This window comes from Erithacus rubecula, assembly GCF_903797595.1.
Source record: "Erithacus rubecula genome assembly, chromosome: 5".
Classification (NCBI taxonomy): Eukaryota; Metazoa; Chordata; class Aves; order Passeriformes; family Muscicapidae; genus Erithacus; species Erithacus rubecula.
This window is the reverse complement of record NC_136687.1, coordinates 20,119,390-20,140,598: the sequence shown is the minus strand read 5'-3', so window position 1 is coordinate 20,140,598 and position 21,209 is coordinate 20,119,390. Positions and strand designations below refer to the sequence as shown.

Sequence of the window (21,209 nt, the reverse complement as noted above, 5' to 3'; positions counted from 1 at the left end):
AAAAGTGTTTAGCTTTGGGAAAAGAGTGATAATTCTTTCATCTATTAATGTCAGCTTACAGTTAAAAGACCCTCTTTATTAAAAAATAAGAAAGGATGGTTGTTATCTTTTATTCTTAGAGAAGGGGTTAAATTACTCATATATTTGTCTTACATTTAAACATTTATAATAACATATGCTGACACATTAGTGACTAGATGAATAAAGCTACTAATTAATACTGTTCCTATTAATCTTTTATTTTACCAAGCAATTTTCTCATTTACAGTAGCAATTTGTAAATGCTGCAAATATATGACGTCTATAAATAAAATACACAGGCTATGTATCACAATTAAGATTTGCCCACAAGAGATACAGGATTTCTAAATAGCCTAAAAATGAATAAATTTTAGATTATTAACATTTTGATTGAGATTAATATTTATATAATATATTATACGATTAAAGGAGAGGTGAAAAAGGAAAATAATTGGTGCATTGAATTGGTATCAGAAGGATAACAGTAATTAATTGTGCACAGGTGGACTTGAAGAAAGAGGCATCTGTTGCACATTGCTGAAGCAGAAGGGAAGTCATGCAGATGTGACAGCCTGTGTAATCACAATATGAGTAAGTACCAGGAAGTCATCTTGCTCTCAGAATTGTTTTTCATTGACTCTTGCCAGCTACTTTTTGCCTTTAACAGAAATCAGTTTAGTGTTTAGATAAATTTCTGGTGTGTTTTATGAGGTGGATTGCAATATAGAAGTAAATAATAGAATATGGTAAATTAAATATTATTTCAATAGAAATACCATTATAGAACACCAACCTTTCTCTTGCTCTGACTTTAAAATAAGGTTAATCCTACAAAGTATTTTAGAAAGAAATGATTCTTTAGAGATTGAAAATATGAATAAGGGACAGCAGAAATACTTCTTGCTTACTATCTGTGCCTTCAATAAAAGAACTTAGTATAACAAACAAAAAGTCAAAGCCATAAGTTTTAAAATTTTTGTGAAGAAATAGCTATTTTTCCATATTTGATGATAACCTAAAAGACTCTGTTACAATGACAGTTTAAAGTGAGGCAACAAATCTCATAAATTCAGGAAAGAGGTTACATATTCACATGAGCTAACCCTGAAATCTTACATGATGTTCACGAGGATGAAAAATATTCATGGTGAATATAAAAGTAGAATTAATTACTAACAAATCTGAACGTAGGAAGAAGTTACCTCTGTCTGTACATTAGTACATCTGAAGAATTTTGTAGTAATTAATACACAGAGTAGTCTATATATTATAGAATGATTCATATGATTTTGTTATATTGAATAATTTCTGATGTTTAAGATATGTAGAAATATTGTGTTGTCTGAATATGGCATGTGCAAACAGTTAAAGTCCTCAGAAATCTGTGAAGATCCATCTATAATTCTTCATACCTGTATTTTCAATATCTCACTTTCCTGTATAAGAAATATTCACTTTTATCAAGCAAGGGCATGGCTATTATACTTTGTTTTAGTAATAAATAAATAGCCTTCTCCTGACTGATGTCCCTGTCACTTGTTCATCCAGAAGTATCATGGATATATTCATACACTTCAACAAGAAAGAAGACAAATTGTGCTGTGAGTTGCCAGTGATTCTGTCAAGTGAACACCTTATTTTGCCACTTTAAACGAAGTTCTTCTGAAAGATCACTTCTGCCACTTTTCCGTAGATAGCGAGACAGGAGCTGCAGTTTATCAGCTGACTTTGGAAGGGTCTTTTTCCAGCAGCAAAGCAGCTCATAGATCTGGTGTGTTAAATTATCAGGGCACTTCAGACTAACAAGCTGAAGCACGCTCCGTCGAACAGGTAAACATAAAGCAAACAATGATGTATTATCTTCTGCAAGCTCTTCTGCAAGCCAAAACAGCAAGTTGTCCCACTGGGCCTCTGAAGGGCAAAAATTAGTGAAGTAAGTATAAATCTTCCATTTTTTTTTTTTTTTTTTTAAAGCTTTTTAAAGCTGGAGGCTCAGTGGGTAAGCTCCCCAATTAAACAGGGTGTGTTTTATACTTTGGTGGAAACCATCATCCTATCTCATTTCTAATGCCATTTTTGTTAACTGCTCTGCGGTATGAAATGGATTTAGTCAAAAGCAGATTTAGCAATGATGTGCAACTTTTGGTACTGAATGGGGAAACTTAGCAAGAAAATAAAAGGATTTCAATATTTATTGCAACTGATTCACAAATTATAATGGAGCTCTCCAGTACAAACTGAATTTCCTTATTGACAAAATTATATGCTGTTCAAGCATCCCACCACAACAGTATCTTACAAGAGCTTTTGCATTTCCTGGTAAATAGATCTTTTTACCTTTGACTATCTCTCAACACATTAACTATTTTCTTCCTGGCATTTTCAAGTGTCAGTAACAGCTGAAACAAATCTTGGACTATATTGATATTCATTTAATGGTTGTTTTCTTACCTGATGAATCAGAAAAAAATCTTTTTGTGCTTTGTGGACGGTGGATCAATTTTTCATGCTATTAGAGAAAATGTGTTGAGAAAAGAGAAATTTTGATGAGTAAGAGGTGAGGCATATGATTTGGGAGTGGACTGCAGTGAAATCCTGGGGCTTTAAGTCTTAGCATTTAAATTTTTTTCTACTTACATAAAATGTTTTTGTTGTTATTAAAAACCAATTAACACCATCAGCAAGCATAAAATAGTATATAGCTATTAAAATAAAGAAATTAGTAAAATTTTCATCTATCAAATGGATATTTATTATCTCTTATAAAAAGTTCATCATTCATGAAAATTTACAAATGTTTGATTAATAGCATTATGACATAAGTAATGTATAGAAACTGGGTGTATAGAAGATCTGCATAGAACCTCCATAGATGCTACAGATTCTAATTTTGAATACTGCATTAATTTTGCCTTCCTTTCAAGGAAAAGAACAATTTTTAGAAATGCAGTAGTTATTTTTAGGTCAGGTAACCACACTGTATTTGCTGCTACAATTATGAATTTTACATTGTTCAGCTTTTAATAAAACATCATGAAAAATTATCAAAATTCCAAAGATAAGTTCCATTATAAAGTAGAATTTTTTTTCTCTTTCTTCCTCCAAATAGTGGACAGAAAGAAAAAAATACTTTGTCCTGTTCTATCTATGGCTGAGAAAGATTAAAGTCTTCTGGGCTTTTCTGATGTATCAGATCTGAATCTGGCTCATTTTGCATGTTTCTATAGCAAGTCTGTCATAGGATGTGCCCCAGTGCGAAAATATAATGACATGGCTAAAAAGCTCTCAGAATAAAAGGAATATAAAGCTCTTCCAGAAGGGGGCATTGCTTTTCTTCCAAGGCTCGGCCTTTTCTGGCTTTGTTTCATTATGCATTTGTATTTAAATTTATTTTCATTCATTAGTGAGAATTTACCTCAAAGGTCTGTATTAGATTTTCAAAGTTGTTGTAGATGAACTCAATTATCCATGCACTGACTTTAATCTGAACCACTTTATGCTGCCTAATGTTAAAATAGTAGTAAAAATTATACGAATTGAAAATTAGTATTGTCCAGAAATAGTGTAATAATATACAATGCATTAGATCTAAAACAGTAAATTGCCTTTAAAGATTAAGTGTCTGTGATGAAGTGCTAAATTCACCCATGGTTCAGCTGCACTGGCATGTGGTCCTGCTGTTCTGGTTGACAGCTTAAGTAAAATGCTCTTAGCAGTCAAAGCAGTTTTCTAGTCTGGAAGGCCCTTCAATTAGCCAAGCAACTGCCTTTCAGAAGCAGGGGACAGCATGCTATTCTGCTGTTAGACAGTCATTAGACATGAAACTTCAGCAGAATAGTAATTACATAATATCTATATGTATTACAGCAATCTACTTTTGCAAAGCATTCCCAGCCAGTAACATTGATGTGCTCTGTCAAATGGACCTCTCAGACATGACCAGACTCTAGCAGCATATTAAACAGGATGGGCAGAAAAGGAGAAATTAATCTTTTACCTCCTTAGCCCACTGTCTCACATTAATACAAAATCTTTGAAATCAGTAGATAATGCACACACATACTTGACATCAGAACTTAATGCACTGTATCTGACTTGTGTTTAACAAAATAGGTTAGAGGAACAAGTGCCTTCTGTGGCTGAGGAAATGAAAGCACCATGAAAAGGAATCATCCAGACTAATTCTATGAAAAAATATGTTTAAAGTAAAAACTGATGTGAATGTTTGTATGCAAACTAAACAAACACTATTTTGATCACTGTCAGAAATATATTTATAAGTGGATAATGATGGCATATACATATAAAAAAGGATTATGATTGTATAGTTCTCTACAAAAGAAATTTAGGTGGGAATTTTACAGAAATTAGTAAAAAATGTAGTAGTCAGAATAGCTGCATTAAAAAGATTCCATATGTCATTGTCACAACCAAAATCAGACATTCCAGATTATTTTAACTATCATCTAGAAAAAAAAGTAATTTTGTTGAGAAAAGTGTGAAGATAACTAAATTCAAAAAGAGAGACATCCTACTGTTTGTTACCAGAGATTTAGCCCAAGTGTTTCTGTAGATATTTTGATACCAGAATGTTTTCTACTTTGATAGCAGTAGTTTAGTGGAAGCATTTTGTGCAGTATTGTGTGCTAGTACATAGGCTCTTTGAGAAGTTTACAGTGAGATTTCATTGCAGGAATATTAAAGATTAATTGATATAGCATTAGCTTTCACCAGAGATGGAGATAATTTCCCACATGATTGTACTGCAGAGGCTAATCAGGAATAATAGAATAATCAGGTGATAGGTGGAAGACAGGTTACTATTTAATAATAGTTCAAACTATTTAATGATCCTACAATTTGCAATTCTGTGCTCCCAAGACAATGAAACAAAGATGATATAACTGAAACTTCAGCAATAATTTCACAGTGCCGTAACATCTAGGGAAAGTAAATGGTGAAAATTTTCTGCTAGAAATTTTTCCATGCTTATACTTGAATACAGGTCCCTTCCTACAGCTAAGAGAAATCCTGAGAATATTTGTACTTTGCTGATGTACCAGAAGTCCATCAGTGACTCCTGAGTGTATTTGTAAGTCAAAAATCATACCAATATCCTTTTTCTAATAAATATAGGATAAGGCAGAAAGGGAAATGTCTCTATTATTATCAAGTGAGAAACCCACCTTTGGCAATGTTAATGCTAATTTGCACAGTGGAGACTGGTGTTGATATTCATCATATGGTAAGATTTGTTCCCATTTCTTTGGTATCATCTCTCTGGTAATTTTATAAAACACTGCTGTTCCTTTGTAATGAGGTGAGCTGTAGTTACCAAATTCATCCACTTCTTTAATTTGGAGCTCCATCCTTGGTTGTCTTTGTGAATGAAATATCAGTCTGTAAACTTTCCTGAAGTCTTCTCCATTCTCTGCTGTCCATATAATAATTTATTTTAAATTTTTTTGCCCTGTATTCAGATGCATGGTATCTAAAATAATTCATTTACATAAGTCAAGTAAATGTAATCACATAACATTTGGCTGTTCCTTGGTTGTTCTTTATTATTATTATTCCTTTATTTTCTGTCTGAGATCAGTCTGCTTCAGCAGTAGATATACCTTTGTAGCTAGCTTTCCTAGCCCTTTAATAGCTGGCTTAAAGAATAAGTGGTGAAGGCTGTGCTACAAGTTGAAAATCGAGGAACAGAAAAAGAGGTATGCACATAATATACAGAAGAATAAAAATAAAAAAGTGATGTGAGTGGAATCAGAAGAATGCTTTCTGGTTATTCAGGATGGATATCTATCTGTAACTACAAAATGAATGGCAGCAGAGGGGTAGATGCATTTCAAGGTTTTCTAAACCCATTTATTTGATGCATCTAAATACACTATTCTTTGTGTGTATCAGCAGACATCTCTCAGGAACTGGAGACTTCTCTTTTTGAAGAATATTTCTTACTTTCAGGTACATGCAGTTTTCAATAGAAGAGTTTATGTCCAAAATGTTCAGAGGGCCAAAAACATATTTATATGTTCAATCTAAAACAGATGAAAGAGCCTATATGCTTTAAACAAGTCTGTGAATGGTGGCAGCCACTACATGGAACTTTCTAGGCTGCTAGCAGAAATGGCATAACCCTCTCTCTCTCATCACCTCAATTTACAGTGCAACTCACGACAGGCAATATTTTGCCTTGGTTTCTTGCCCACTCTAAATGAATTTACACAGAAAAAACAGCAGACAGAAACCTGTACTTTGAAAATAATACATAAAATACCACATGTTTCTGAGGGACCGGGTTTCACAGAATTCACAGGGGTTTAAGACATCTCTACAGATCATTTGTCCAACTCTCAAAGCAGCATCGCCTAGAGCACAGTGCTCAGAAGCTCCTTCAGGCTGTACATTTTCCTTACAGCTGGAGTAGCTTCCCATTAAGCTACACATTCCTTTCTTTGACAAAAAACAAAACACTGAAATAACTAATTGTACTGTGACTAAGTTCAATCTACCAGTGTTCCCATATAGCATTTTTAAATAGCTGAGGTAATTGATAATGTTCATACCAATGCATGAATTAATTGCCTTACCTGAAGCAGAAATATTTCCCCTAAATCTAAAATGTATCTGCTCTCCTTGTCTTATTGGGAACTGCTGTGTAGGTTCTGGGGGACCAAAATAACCCTCCTCATGGAGATTTTGAAGTTCATTGGTCAATTCTTTGGAGGCAGATAGCAAAACTACTATTTTATATGGGTTTTCTCTCTTCTGATACAGTATTACATTAGCCATGGTGCAATGGAGAGCTTCTTCCAGAGCCTGAGCAAAGAGGAGAAGATAGGTGTTTTCCAAAAGAAATGAAAGGCGAACAACCACAAAGCTGTATGAAAAGGGGGATAAAAAGAAAGAAAGAAAGAAAATTAAATTTAAAAACTTTACTTTAAAAAACTTTATCAACTGCAAATAATTTATTCTTATAAACATTATGGGAAGTTTTGTTACTCTCTTTTCATCCTTGTTTCCAACAGGTGGAAATCTGCTTGTGTTTGTAGTGTAGAGTATGTTGAATATGTAGGTATGATTTAGAATATGAATTTTACAAGAAAGTAAGTTAATATTTCATAATAAGCACTATTTTAAAAAAAAAATTTAGTTAGGCAAATCACATTTGCCAATTAAGACCGATATCTGCATTTCCTGTTTCCAGTTTCTATGAACTATATTGTGTACATTCTATAAATGAAAAATTGGGTTTTTTTAACAATTATGATCAACAAATCTAAGAGCAAGTTAATGGTTAAAAATGGATGATTTCTTAGCACTTCTAATTTCCACTTAATTGCGAACACAGAACTAAACATTTCAGTAAATAAAATTTTGTTAAATTATTCATACATTACCTTTCTAAATGCTTGTTTAGTTCAAAAGATACAAGCCCATTCTGTGCATTCTGGATTATAACATCATCAAACACCTTCCACCCCTCTTCTTTGTTTCCATGACCTAATAATTTCAAAGTATCACTGAGGTTGTCCCCACTTTTTCTCACAGAAGTGCTCAAAGCCCTGGAAAGCCAAGTAATTGTAGAAAAAAATAACATTAAAATAGTTCTGCAGAAAATGTAAGCTTGTATTTGTAGGTGTTTTCCCCTTCTGTTTTCCCTGATGACTTTTTCTGGTTTACCCACCTTGCTTAAAATACTCCAGAGTACGTGAATGATAGAATTAGTAAGAGATTTTTTTTTTCAGTTCTCCAGAAACTACTGAAATGTTGAGATTATCTTTTTTTTAGGAGTCCCCATGTTATAATGCTTTTTAAAGACATGCCAAAAAGTCTAAGTTTTAGAAATATTGTACTGCATACTTCAAAAAAATCTGGTCCTTTATCTTGTGTGTAAAAGTGACCTAGTATAAACCATTGTGCCATGCATTTTGATTCAGGCAGTGTTGAAATGTGTAGAAGTAGAGATGGGAAAATTCCAAAGTCAGACTCAAATCAGCTTGGTGTGTTACGAACACAGCAGCTTTAAGTCATATGTATTCTTTGTGATCAATATATTGGACTTTGCTGAAAATGCCTGAATATTTATTGCTGAAAAAACCTCAGTCTTCATTCTTACTCCTGCTAGAAATATAGTAGTTGGCATATTAAAAGAATATACATCTAATGTATTAATTTTTCTGGTGAAACTACAGCATTAAGATTTTGAGGGTTTGCTCTAGTGTTTCTAACAATGCTCATAGTTATTGCAGTCTATATTCAAGAACAAACACATTTTTAATACAAGAAATCATAAACCAACAACTGTTAAAATTAATTGACTTTGATGTTTTAAAAAATGGTGAATTTGAAATGAGGTTCTTACCGAGGATGGTATGCTGCAGCAACCCTCTTTACTGTAGCACTAATGGCTCTTGCATGTCCTGTCTCATCTCCTTGCCTTTTTTTGTCTGGGCTTGGAGGACAGGGTAGAGTAATAGTGACTGAGCTGTTAAAAGGTTGGGCTGAAGGATGCTGGACATGAACCAGTGCACTAGTAGATATCACTGAGTGATATATATCATGCCTTGCTTTCAGTGCTGAAACCAATGATGGCTCAATTGGCTGAATCTAAATATAGAAATAAATTGTACAATCAACTTGCAAAATAATTCTTCCATTACATGTCAGGATTTTTTTAGAAATTGGATTGTCTTTTGAATATCAGAGAAGAGTCAGACTCTTCTCTTTAACCCAAGAGCAGCCTTACCCAAGTAACAGCACTTTATACAAAGCACAGAAAAAATCTTGAAAGCCATAAAATCTAGAACTTTTATTGCCTAAAATATTTATATTGTTTTGTTCCTGATTAAAGTTCAAGTTTTGAAACTCATAAGCTTCCTCAGATTTTGAAAAATTTCTGAGATTTTTCTAAATTGTATTTTTTTATAAGTTTAGTTTTTCCATACTCCATACTTCCAAATTAACATCTTAATGGAGAAAGGGAGAAACATAACTGAAGCACAATTTGAGACTAAGACTAATACATGATAAAAACCTTTTGTTGCACTTGCTGGCACTAAGGATGAAGTCAAGTGACAAAAATGGTTCCACTAACTTAACCAGTGGGCCAAGCAATTAAAGTTTTGAGTTGACACATCTTTATTAAAAACAACAGTATTTTCAGAACAATATCAAACAAAGGTAGATAGATCTTTTTAGCTAGAGATATCCCTGACATGTGGTTTTAACAAAGTTGACAGGAAATCTGCATGTACAGGATGTGAAGCTGCAACCACTTCTTGTCAACTTCTGATATTGGAAGAGATTGCACTGTGACATCATTGGCATACTCATTTCAGAACTGATCAGATAATAGGCTTATGGAACAAATAACACAGATTTCAAGCTTACCTTTAACTGCATAGGTGCTGGAGAACTGAATATTTCTGGATGGTAACAGAAAGAGATTCTAGAATCCACGTTCAGCTTTTGTAAGAGTCCTACCTTTGGAACAGTAAATGTTTCCTTCTTTAAGCATGATAACACAGAAAAAACACCCAGATGATAAATTTTCACTTCTGCAAAGCTTTCCTGAGTAAAGAGGATGTGGGGTTAGAGTATTGGAGGGAAAGGAGGCTGTTTCACAGTTTGAAAAGGTAAAATTCTCTATAGAGCAAAGTATGAAATGAAAATAAATAGAATATTATTGCCCCTGCATGCCCAAGTGATCCCTAGTCATCATGTGATATTCATATTCCAGTATATGATTGGGGTGAAATGAAATAAGCTTATAATGATGAATCAGGTGATGAATCTGGTCCAATGCAACATTTTTGCATTTAAAAAAAGAGAATCATCCTGTGTTCATTTGATATAGAATTTATACTTATGAAACTGTGTTACTCTTTTGTGATCTAAATGCACAGTAATTCCCCCAAAGCTTTGCTTTTATCAAATAATGCAAAGCAGTACAATTATTTACAATAATAATGAAATATTATTCTACCATTATTGTTGTGGGATCAAACACTTACTTAACATTGTAAGTGGAAAAAAAAGAATGTTATTAAATAGTAGTTTTCAAATAAAATAAGTGCTTGAGAATGTAGAAATAAAAGTTCTGTTTAACCATACATTATGATGGGCAATATGATTTAATAATGACAACTTCACTTGAAGAATTCCAGAGTCTTAACTAGAACCTCAAATGATGTTTTTACAATGCTTTGATGAGAGTTACTCACCTTATGGTTTCTTTGGTGTCCTTGCAAAGAAATAGGAGTTAAGTAGTTTGACTGAAAGTTCATATCAGTCACCTTCACCATAATCTCCCGTTAATTTCCTCTGAAGCATGATGTAAATGGGATTGCAATGTGGATAGGGAAAAGTAATTTTTCATAATCATTGCATTCAATACTGATGACATTGCTGACCAGCTCCTCATAGTCATCCACCACCAAGGAACTAGTGTCATTGAGTATATTACACTTCAGATTCTCCAGAACACTTGCAGGGGCTTTAATAAAACAAGCTATTTCCTGTTTATTTTTACCACTCCCTTTGACTAGAAATCTATTAAAAAAAAAAAAAAAAAAATAAAAGAGTGAGGTAGTGTCCTGTATTTTTACTTAAATACTTCAATGTAATAATATGCTATAATGAAACATAAGAAGATAATTCAAAAAATATCTTTATGAATAAATGAGAAAGTCATGAAGATTTTTATGCTTAGCCTGTTTCAGAATAGATTACAAAGTACTGTAAAACTGATGAATTGTAGTCCTTTCCTACTAATTTCCAACAATTAGAGGTTTATTGACTTTACTGGCTGTAACTCAGTCCCTCTCTGGCATAAAAAAAAATTATGTAAATAGAACCTTAGAGTTTACTTTAGGCCAAAGGGAAAGATCTTCACTGCGCATGTTCAAATTGTAAACTTGTTATGTGCACAACCAGGTGTTCAGCGCTTGTATATTGAGTTTCTGCACCCACACATGTTTATAAGTTAATAAGCAGTAATTATGTACATCTCTTCCTAAAAAAAAAAGAAGAATATGTGCTTACTTTTTGTTCATCCAGTACTTAGATTTCTGTACTTCTGAATCACTCACAGAAGGATTCACATCAGTAAGATCATAGGTTTGTGCTGAAGATGAGAAGGTACTTAGGTAATTTCTAAAAATTTCATTATTTTTTTCCATTTTACTGTCTTCTATTTTCTCTGTCAGTGTGTGCTCTTCACTTTCTAGCCCTTTTAAATTGTCCCTGACTACTTCCTTTTTCTCCTGATCAAAACAATTTGTGATGCTTCTGTCGTGAATGTCCTTCAATGTCCCAGAGAGAATGTCTTCCTCACTGCTTGTGAGGGCATCCCGAAAAGCCAGTCCTGGAGGCTTTTCAGCAACAGAGCTGTCTGCATGAAGTTTATCCTTTTCATTGCACTCTTTTTTCTCTGTAAAATAGATGGGCAGTAGTTGGTGTTCACCATCTTCCTTTTTCATTGGAGAGTCTCTGCTGGTGTCCTGTTCTTGAGGAGATTTGTTTTCAACTAAGGATACAACTTTTCCCACAGTTTTAGTTACATTTGTGTGGGTTTGATTAATATTTCGACCTTCTGTCTTGTTCAGGGAAGTTCTTTGGAATTGCTGACAGGAACTGGAAGATGCTTGCACAGAGTCTGTTGCTTCTCCTTCTGAATAACACACATCTGTTTCCCTAGAATCATTGTCACCAGTCTGGTTCTGAGAACCACTATCTTGTCTGCAGCTTTCAGCATAAAATTTATTTTCTGCCTCTTGAAGGTGTGAGATCGTATTTGTCAAGTACTCCTTCACTTTCTGCAGATAATCTATAATTTCATTGTATTCTGAAGGAAAAAATAAATAACCAATTAAATTTTGCTATGAAAGGTAGACAAAAATATGAAAACTATTATATACATACTTGCTGAATTCACATAGTCCCACAGTACCATTCAATACATGAAGCACACCCTATTTCCTGGCTTCCTTTTAGTATTTTTACATATATCGCTATTCAGGTGGAGTCAATTTCTAAAGAACTGAATATAAACAAGTACATTTTTGTACTTGTCTATGAACAACCATCCGTATATTTGTCAAAGTTTTACTCTGCCAACTCTAATGAACACTTTTCTAAAGATCAGACACTAGCTGAATTCTTAATGACAATCAGTCCAAAGCATGGTATTGATAAAATATGGTCCAATCAATTTGGTGAGATCTTTAAAACTAAACATAGTATTTCTTGCAAGGTCTAATGTGTAGGACTCTAGCAAGGCTGTTATACATGCATGTAACTTTAAACTCAGACCTTAGCAGCTCTGAATTTTTGCTGTGAAGAATAGATGATAACACAAAATCACCAGCCCGCATGTAATGCTGAAGCTCAGTAGTTTGTAATACCCAGTACAGGAATGGTGAAGGTTGCCCTTGTAATTAAAACCACTTTGTGAAGAAGAATGCACAAAAAGCACACAATCACTATGTGCCATTTATGTAAGATTTTAGCCTATATTTTATGATGCCTTATTTTTCTTATCTTACACTTTTTCTTGGAAATTATTCCAAATATTCTCTCCAAGGATTTAAAATATATTACTTAGAGCTCTCCCCACTTCTTATTGCTGCCAGCCTCTATAATTGTAGCAGTATCTTCATTAGCTAGATATATTGCAAACCTTGGAAAATTTTTTGCTTATTTCTGTTTGCTGCATGAGATCTTGGAAAATTTTGTTTTAAAGATTAAATCTCCTGAAGGTCAATACAAATAAAACAATAGTACCAGACAGTATGGTGTGCTCTCCACTTGCAATGTGCAGATACACACAAGGAAAGGAAAACAGAAAGGGCTGGTACAAGTCTTACAGGAAGTCTTTGACTTAACAGTCACATTTTTTAATGATGTCATATGAAGTAAATAAATACCTCAAGGTTTCCAGCTTAGAAAATACTTTTATTAATAATGCCATCACATATCAATAAGCGATATTATGTGATCTAGATAGGCCTCTCATCTCTATTTACATCTGATTAATTCAAGCCTACAAAAAGTTCAGAATAGTTTTTTCTTATTTAACTTGGTCAAAAAATTATTCTCTTCTAATACTTCCTCAGTTTCCAAGTGATTTATTAGACTTTGACTATATTTGGAAAAAAAAATAAAGGAAAAAGGAAGCAAATACATTTAAAAATATTGTTTGCACTGGTTATTTAAAAAGAATTATTATTTTTCTCTTTTTTCACAGGCATTTTTACAATAGAGAAGAAATTCTTGACAGTTTAACAGGACTGAGAAATAAAACAAAAGATTGGAAATAACAGAGCTTTGTTTGCAGAAGAGGTTGTAAAAGACCACTTCCCAGTTTCACTGTAAGGCAAAGTTCAAACTTAGGCAAAACTACCAAAATTTACATTTCCCCCCTGATTTTTGCATTTTCTAAACAAAACGAAAAAATCTTCAAACAAATTGTACAGCTCCTTAAACTTCCCTAAAATAAAATTTGAAGATAACAGAGTAATTCAAAACAATGGCATTTTCCTATGCTGTAAATGTGACTTTTCTGATAAGGGCAAGAAAAGATACTGCCTTGTAACCATATACTATCCAATTGTGTCACATGGAAAGACACTTTTTGCATTCAATTACAAGGTTAACCATGAAATAAGTCTTCTTTTGTGTTTTTCCCATCCCCCATCTCTTTTCTAACACTTTGCTTTCTGTGCTTTTTCTGATGTTTGATAACACAGCTTTAGAATACAGAAGTAGTTTATATGCAACTGTCTCCAAACCTCTTTGCCCAGTGCTTTTTGGAAGGAGAATGATTCTTGGAAACTGGCAAAAGATAATTGAAAATAAATTACAGAGTTAGCTTGCTTGGAGCCTAGAAGGAGGCTTTTTAAAGCCAAATTATTTTTTATTACAGACTTTATAAATCTGTAGGTCAAGAATCAGAAACACAAGCATAGGTAAACATTCCTGTCTGCAATCTCCTTCTTTCTCTCTTTGTATCATAGAATCATGAGAGTGACAGAATGGTTTGAATTGGAATGAGATGATCTTTAAGGTTTTTTCCAACCTTCCTTCCTGTCATGGGCAGAGACACCTTCTAGTAGATCAGATTGCTAAAAGCCATGCCCAGCCTGGCCATGAAAACTTTCAGGAATGGGGCATACACAAGTTGTCTGCCTTCTTCTCCCTCTTCCTGTGTCTCATTACTCTCTAAGTAAAGAATTTCTTCCTAACATCTTCCTAACATCTAATCTAAATGTCTCCTCTTTTAGTTTAAAACTGTTCCCTCATGTTCTAGCACTATATGTGATAGTGTCCATGTAAACAAAAAATCACTCTTCCTCTTTTTTGAAAGCCTCTTTTAAGAATTAGAAGAATGCAACAAGGTGTCCCCAGAGCCTTCTCCAGCCTGAACAACCCCAGGTCTCTCAACCTCTCTTAAAAGGACAGATACTCTGATCCCTCTGACCATCTTCATGGCCTTCATTTGGACCTGCTCCAACAAGTCAATATCCTTGTGCTGGAGACCCCAGACCTTTATGTAATACTTCAGGTGAGGTCTTACAAGGGTGGAGTAGAGAGAGAGAATCACCTCCTCTGGCTGTTGAAGACTCTTCTTTTGAGGTTTAATGCTGACAGACCTTAGATAGAAATGTTTTCTCTTATTCTTTGATAAATGTTCATTAATATGTTGATGTCCACCTACTGCAGGACTGAGCTGAGCACGGAGCAAAGCCCCTGTGGAAAGATATTTAAGAAAGGAGAAAACGGAGGACTGAGGAAAAGAGTGTGAGAACCAGCCCTGTGAACAACAAGGTCAGAGAAGAAGGAAGAGAAGGTACTGCAGACATGGGGCAGAGATTCCCTTGCAGCCCATGGGGGACCAGACTGGAGCAGATATGGGAAGGATCTGATACCAAGAAAAGTAGATATTCCCTGAAGGAACTGCAGTCTGTTTAGAATCCATTTTTTCCTAACAGGAACTGTGGACCATGGGAAGGACTCACAGTGGAGCACAGTGAAGAATAAGCAGGAAGGAGTGTAGAGGGAACTGCTACAGACATAGTATTGCCCTCATTTGCCATCATTGTCCTGCACTCCTCAGGAAGGGGAAGAGGTAAAGGAATTGGGAATCAAGGAGTAAAGTTGAGTGTGCAAAAAAGAAGGGGTGGAGGAAAGGTCTTATTTCAATATTTTGCCTTTACTTCTCACTATCCCAATCCATTTAAACTAACAATAAATTAAATTATTTTTTCCCCAAAATTAAGTCTATTTTTCCCATAATGGTAATTTTAAATGCTTTTCTCTATATCAACTCAGGATTTTTTTTCCATCTTATTTTCTTTCAATTTCCTGTTGAAGAGAGGGTAGTAAGTTACTGGGTTGGCATCTGTGTCTGGCCAAGAAAACTCCACTAAAGTATAGTTCACATAAAACTTTAAACAAGCCTGTTAAGTTAATTTTATCTTTTTCTATAATATTTTTGGTCACATAATGAGAATTATGAGTTTCACACTGAATCTCATGGAATGACTCAAAAGCAGTGTGATACAACTGTGGGAATATGAATTAATTTGGTCTAATGAATTACCAAGTACTGAAATACTATGAAATTAAAATTAAGGTCCCCCAGCATCATCAGACTGCAGAACTCAGGATCTAATATACCCAGTGTGTCTGCTTATAGGTAAGTCCTTCCATACTTGCCTGGACTCCCAGTCAATTCCTTGTATTTATCATGGAGAGCACTCAGCAATTGGCAGGTGTCTTGAATAATTTCTGTAACATTCTCGAGCTGGTGGCTGAGAGATCTGCTCAGCTCTTTTGCTAAAGAGGCCAGTCCAAGCACATACTCCTCCAAACCTCCTTTATCCAGATCACTTTTCAGAAGCATGTCTCTCACCAGAAAGTTCAGGCAACAGATTTTTCCTAGGACTTGTCCTGATTTCCCTGCAGGTGAAATCTTACTTTCAGCCATATCAATTTTATATTCAGAATATTCTGAACTACAATTTTTTGTTCTGCTCAAACACTTCTACAAGTTGTTTCCCTTGCTTCAGGCTACTACACTGTTTAGCACTTCTAGCCTAAACAGAAATTTTAAAAGTACTCTATTCCACAAACCAAACTCTATCTGAGAAACTCTGAGTTGATGTTGACTATTGAAAAGTTACTAGGTGATGGGAGGGAGTGGCTGTTCTGTAACTACAGGCAAGGATTGCCAGGAGATGCCAATGTACACCACGCACCTTCAAGGGAAGTTATGTAACTCAGTTATGCAGCAGTGACTTAAAATTTCAGGATATCTGAGCAATTTCTTACTTCAGTGGCTACAAATGATTAGTACTTATAAAATCAAGTTTGAATGGTTATTTACAATTATATACTCACTAACAATGACAGACAGGACGCACAGAATACCAGTTTGGAAGAGACCTTCAAGATCATTGAGTCCACCCCATGTCCTAACACTGCAACTAAACCATGGCACGGAAAGTCATATCCAGTCTTTTTAAAACACATAAGGGATTGTGACTCTACCACCTCCCTGGGCAGACCATTCCAGTACTTTATCACTCTTTCCATAAAAAAGTTTTTCCTAACATCCAACCTAAATTTCACTTGGCACAGCTGAAGACTGTATTCTCTCATTCTGTCAGTGCTGCCTGGAGAAAGAGACCAACCCACACCTGACTACAAACACCTCTCAGGGAGTTGTAGAGAGTGATAAGTTCACCCATGAGTCTCCTTTTCCCCAGACTAAACAGCCCCAGCTCCCTTAGCTGTTCCTCACAGGGTTTGTGTTCCAAGCTCCTCACCAGCCTTGTTCCCTCCTCTGGATGTGCTCAAGTGTCTCAAGGTCCTTCCCAAACTGAGGGGCCAGAACTGGACACAGCACTCGAGGTGCAGCCTCACCAGTGCTGAGTACAGGGTGAGAATGAGCTCCCTGCTCCTGCTGGCCACACTGACACAGGCCAGGGGCCACTGGCCTTCCTGGCCACCAGGGCACACTGCTGGCTCATGTTCAGTGGGCTGTGGACCAGAACCCCCAGACATTTAATTTTTAAACACAGGATTCTATACCAGATCTCATGACAGTAAATGAGGCGGTAATGGCCACTTAAATTACAGTTGACTCTTCCAGGTTTTTTACTCTTCAGCAGTCTTAAAGAGAATCTATATTTAGGCTGTCTGATGATCTCATGATCAGCATGTGAAGATCTTGAAATTCAATTATTCATATAGGAAAACCATTGTTTTAGTTAAAAAAAAAAAAAAAAAAAGGTAGGTCCTTCATCCTGTCTTAATTTCAGTGCCACTGCTGGCCTATAAAAACCTATCTATTATATTTTGCTATCAATTAGCTGTTTCTCCTTAGTTGAAGAAGGCTGAAAAATTATGTAAATGAATTTTCCTAATCTTTGATTGGTGTTCACTGAACAGCCTTATAATTTAAGGCTGGTGTTTATGTACCATATTGACAAGCATTAGATAATGTAACTATAAAGTCTTTGGGAAAAATCATATGGTTTTTATTTGACACAAGCTCTTGCCCAAAGAGATCCAGCTGGTGCAGTAGTAGCTTTCAGGGCTCTGCCTGCCCCCAAGGGGTTCCATGGTCCAGATCAGGCTTACCTGGTGCGTGCAGGTGATAAGCCATGCCATGCTTTGTAGCTTTCTGTACATTACAGATTGTAAAAGAATATGTTGCTGCATTTAGTATATTATAATTGGAAACCAAGAAGAGTAAATAAAGTAGGCAACACAAGTTATTCAGATGTACTACAGTATATATCCCCTGAAAATATATGATTGCCTATATTAATATATAATCTAGAGTACCCAAGAAAATAATATTGTAATATCACACGTGAATTCACTGCAATATGATAAAGAATTTAGCATAAAGGTTATTTAGATAGAATAAAATTTATATCATACAGTAAATGCTGGAGTCACTTTAATCTTGTACTTTTCTGAAGTTAATTCAGCCTGGATTTAGTTCACCCTGGATTAGTTACTGAGATGGTGTACTGTGCAGATCACCAGTTACAGTGAGGATGTTGAGACTTAAGGAATAAGCAGACTTGATAAGTTCAGTACTATTCAATTCTCCAGCAGTCAAGTTTAACAGTGAAAGTATAGTTTTCTCTTTCAGCTTTTACTACAGAAAATCTGAGCAGAGGAAAAAAGACACAGGTACACAAAGAGAGACACAAAACCAGTCCAGGGATATCTGATCACAAGTAACTCTCTAAGATTTTGCCACTGTGGATCCTCAGCCTCACTGGAAATCCCTGCCTAAAATACATCCTTTAACTGAGAAAAAGATCAGACCCATAGTGGTAGGATGAAGACAAAAGCTGTCATGTTATCCACTGCCCATGGACATGAGTAAATTACTATTACAACAACAGACTCACAAGAAAAGAGACAGGTGCCCAACAACCCAATTGTTAAAGAAGGGCCCTATGTCCAGGTAGGTAATGTAACACAAAAGGAAGAAAATTAATGTCATATATTTGAGAAATAAAAGTGCAAAACCAATTGTGATAAATATAGAATTTTTAATAGATTATGTTTCTTTCCAGTCTTGTGATGTTATTTGTTTGTTTGTTTGTTTGTTTATTTCATGTGAAAGAACTAATAACAAAAGACCTGTGCACTCATTCTTAATGTTTAATTATCCACAGAAATTTGATTTTTTTAAAGAGTAATCTTCAACAAAGATTTTCTGCAATAGCAGAAAAAAACCCACAAAAAAACAAGTTAGAAATATTGGCTCTGTGCTTGATTTTGTTTTAAAATAATTTGTGTTCCTGGGTTACATTCACATTTAACTATATTCTCTAATTATTTGAAAAGACCTTTTAAAAAAGGACTTTTTCATTCACATTAAATAATAGCCTTGGATATAGAAAGAACAAAACATCCAATTTAGGAAAACAAGGATCAAATCATACATTTAAATTAAATGACCCTTTAGCAGATATTCATGTTCTTTTCAGAATACTTTAGAAGTGTTGCGTAGCTGATAACAAAGGAAGTGGACTTTGTTCTGCCAGGAAAAGAGATTAGAGTGTATGGTGCAGATCCAATAAGTTCTCCCTATATACTCTGCATATAATTCTAAGTGACATACTTATTTAAAAATATGTGTAATGGTTATTGTCCCCATCTCTGGTATCCTAAGGCCCAAGTTAAAAAGCAATAATAGTATAAGAAAAACTTAGAAAGTGCTACAGGTGCACTGTGCCATAGAATTTATGTCATACGTTCATAGTAAGGTACTACCCAAGCAGCTTGTCTACTTTAAACAATTAGCATTTTACATTTCAGGCTGTAGCTCAGAAAGCTAAGGAAACTGTTGGTGAAATGGGATGTATACAGTAAAACTTCAAATACTTGGTAGTACTCAGCTTCTAACTTACCCTAGTAACTTTACAAGAAATTATTCATGGACAGATGGGGTGTTTTTGCTTTGAGTTTTCTATTGAAGTGTTATTTGTACATACAGTAAGCTTCCAGTTTAACACCTTTGATAGCATCAGAATGCTGTGAAGTGAGTCAGCTATAATGAGTTGCTTTATTTGGTTGGGCAGAGAGCAGTGAGGAAAAGAGAAAACAGAAGGGAGAGAACAAGTTGTCCAGAGAAGTTATTCCAAAGAACACTGTAGCTGGAAGTGTTCAAGGCCAGTTTGGATGGAGTTGTGAGAAACCCAGTCTGGTGAAAGATGTTCCTGCCCATGGCAAGGGACTGGGACTCAATGACCTCTGAGGTCCCTTCTAAATCTGGCCATTCTACAATTCTATGATCGTATGATACTGTGTGTTCATCAGACCTAAATAACAGTGTGAAATTGTGTTTAACTATGGACAATTTCATGTGTGATTGTACTATGTACTTTTTTTTCACTTGAAATAGTTCTGTGATGTTCATTATATTTCGTTACTTTCCATGACAAATTTGCTTAAGCAACAAGTAAAATGAAAGAGAGAAGAAAGTGCCTGAAATGGTGACCTTTAAATCTAATAACATTGTTAAAAGTGTCAAATGTGGTTTCTGTTGAATTCAAATAAGGCAATGCTGTGGAGATAAAATCTTAATGATGTGTGATTCATTACAATTCAATGAACTGTGCAAAGATAAATATGGGGAAAAAATTACCACTTTGATGTACAGAAAATTTCCTCAGAGGGATTTATTTTCAAGTGAGTTAAACAATGCTCCATTAAACTTCTCAAAGATGACAGAAAGCTATGTCAAGGTAACCAAATCCCCTAAATTAGACCAATAGAAAAGAAATAAAAAACCCCCTTGAACAAGCCACATGCTTTGAAGGTGCATTTGTACTCAAAAAGCTTGAACACATTTAAATATGAGAGACAGAAGTGCTAGAATAAGGTCTCACTTGGAACACAGGTGCTTTGAGAAAAAGTATTAAAGCCACTAGATTTAGATTTTCTAGTGACAGATTTCATGCAGAAATCCTAGTCAGCAACTAGAAACCTTTCATTTACAGCAGGAGCTTAACTCCCTTGCACTGCTAGAATAAATTGTCTGCTTTCATTTCTAGGCTTGTGAATTCAAGCAGTATAAATAAACATGCAATAAAACAATACTGCAGAAAAGAATCTCAGCTCTGCAGGTTACTGCATGTACCAATACAGAGGGAAGAGGGGGATCACCAGCCCATGGGGCTGTATGCAGAGTTTGGGTGCAGGCCTAGCAGAGCACTTGCAGTGGGTTAGTCCAGGCAAGTGTCTGTGCAGTACTGTGTGCTTTGGCAAAAGACAGCAGATAGAATCTTAACTTCCTGGAACCTCACGTTGTCCCAGGGAATATATTTTGAATCGCTATCTTTGCAGACTTGTATTGAAAGTGAAGTCAAGTTCAATGTTTCTAATTCACCCATCACCGCTATATGAGAGTTGTTAATTAGAGCAAATTTTACCATTGGTTTACAAGTAGTTCTATGATAATTAAGAGTATGTCAATTAATCTAATGACTTCTTAAGAGAATTTTGCATGTGCAGTTGAGTGATATGCACAATATGTAAGCCAAAAACTTCATTCAGATTTAACTGTGACCAGAATAAAAAGGAAAGAAAAATATCAATACATTGCAAAAGTAATTAGTACTCTGTACACTTTTACATATTTATTT

General features: G+C 35.0%; 1 protein-coding gene across 1 annotated transcript; it reads right to left on the bottom strand.

Moving 5' to 3' along the window:
- Positions 1-1,520: 1,520 nt before the first annotated feature.
- Positions 1,521-15,934, bottom strand: DTHD1 (death domain containing 1; the record flags this gene model as incomplete). Its single annotated transcript, XM_079306337.1, is given in 12 exon segments — positions 1,521-1,932; positions 2,473-2,530; positions 5,208-5,452; positions 6,618-6,907; positions 7,428-7,592; positions 8,393-8,637; positions 9,421-9,600; positions 10,254-10,343; positions 10,347-10,581; positions 11,074-11,909; positions 14,510-14,778; positions 15,748-15,934. Coding segments are annotated over 12 exon segments (3,090 nt in total). The 3' UTR covers positions 1,521-1,642.
- Positions 15,935-21,209: the final 5,275 nt, after the last annotated feature.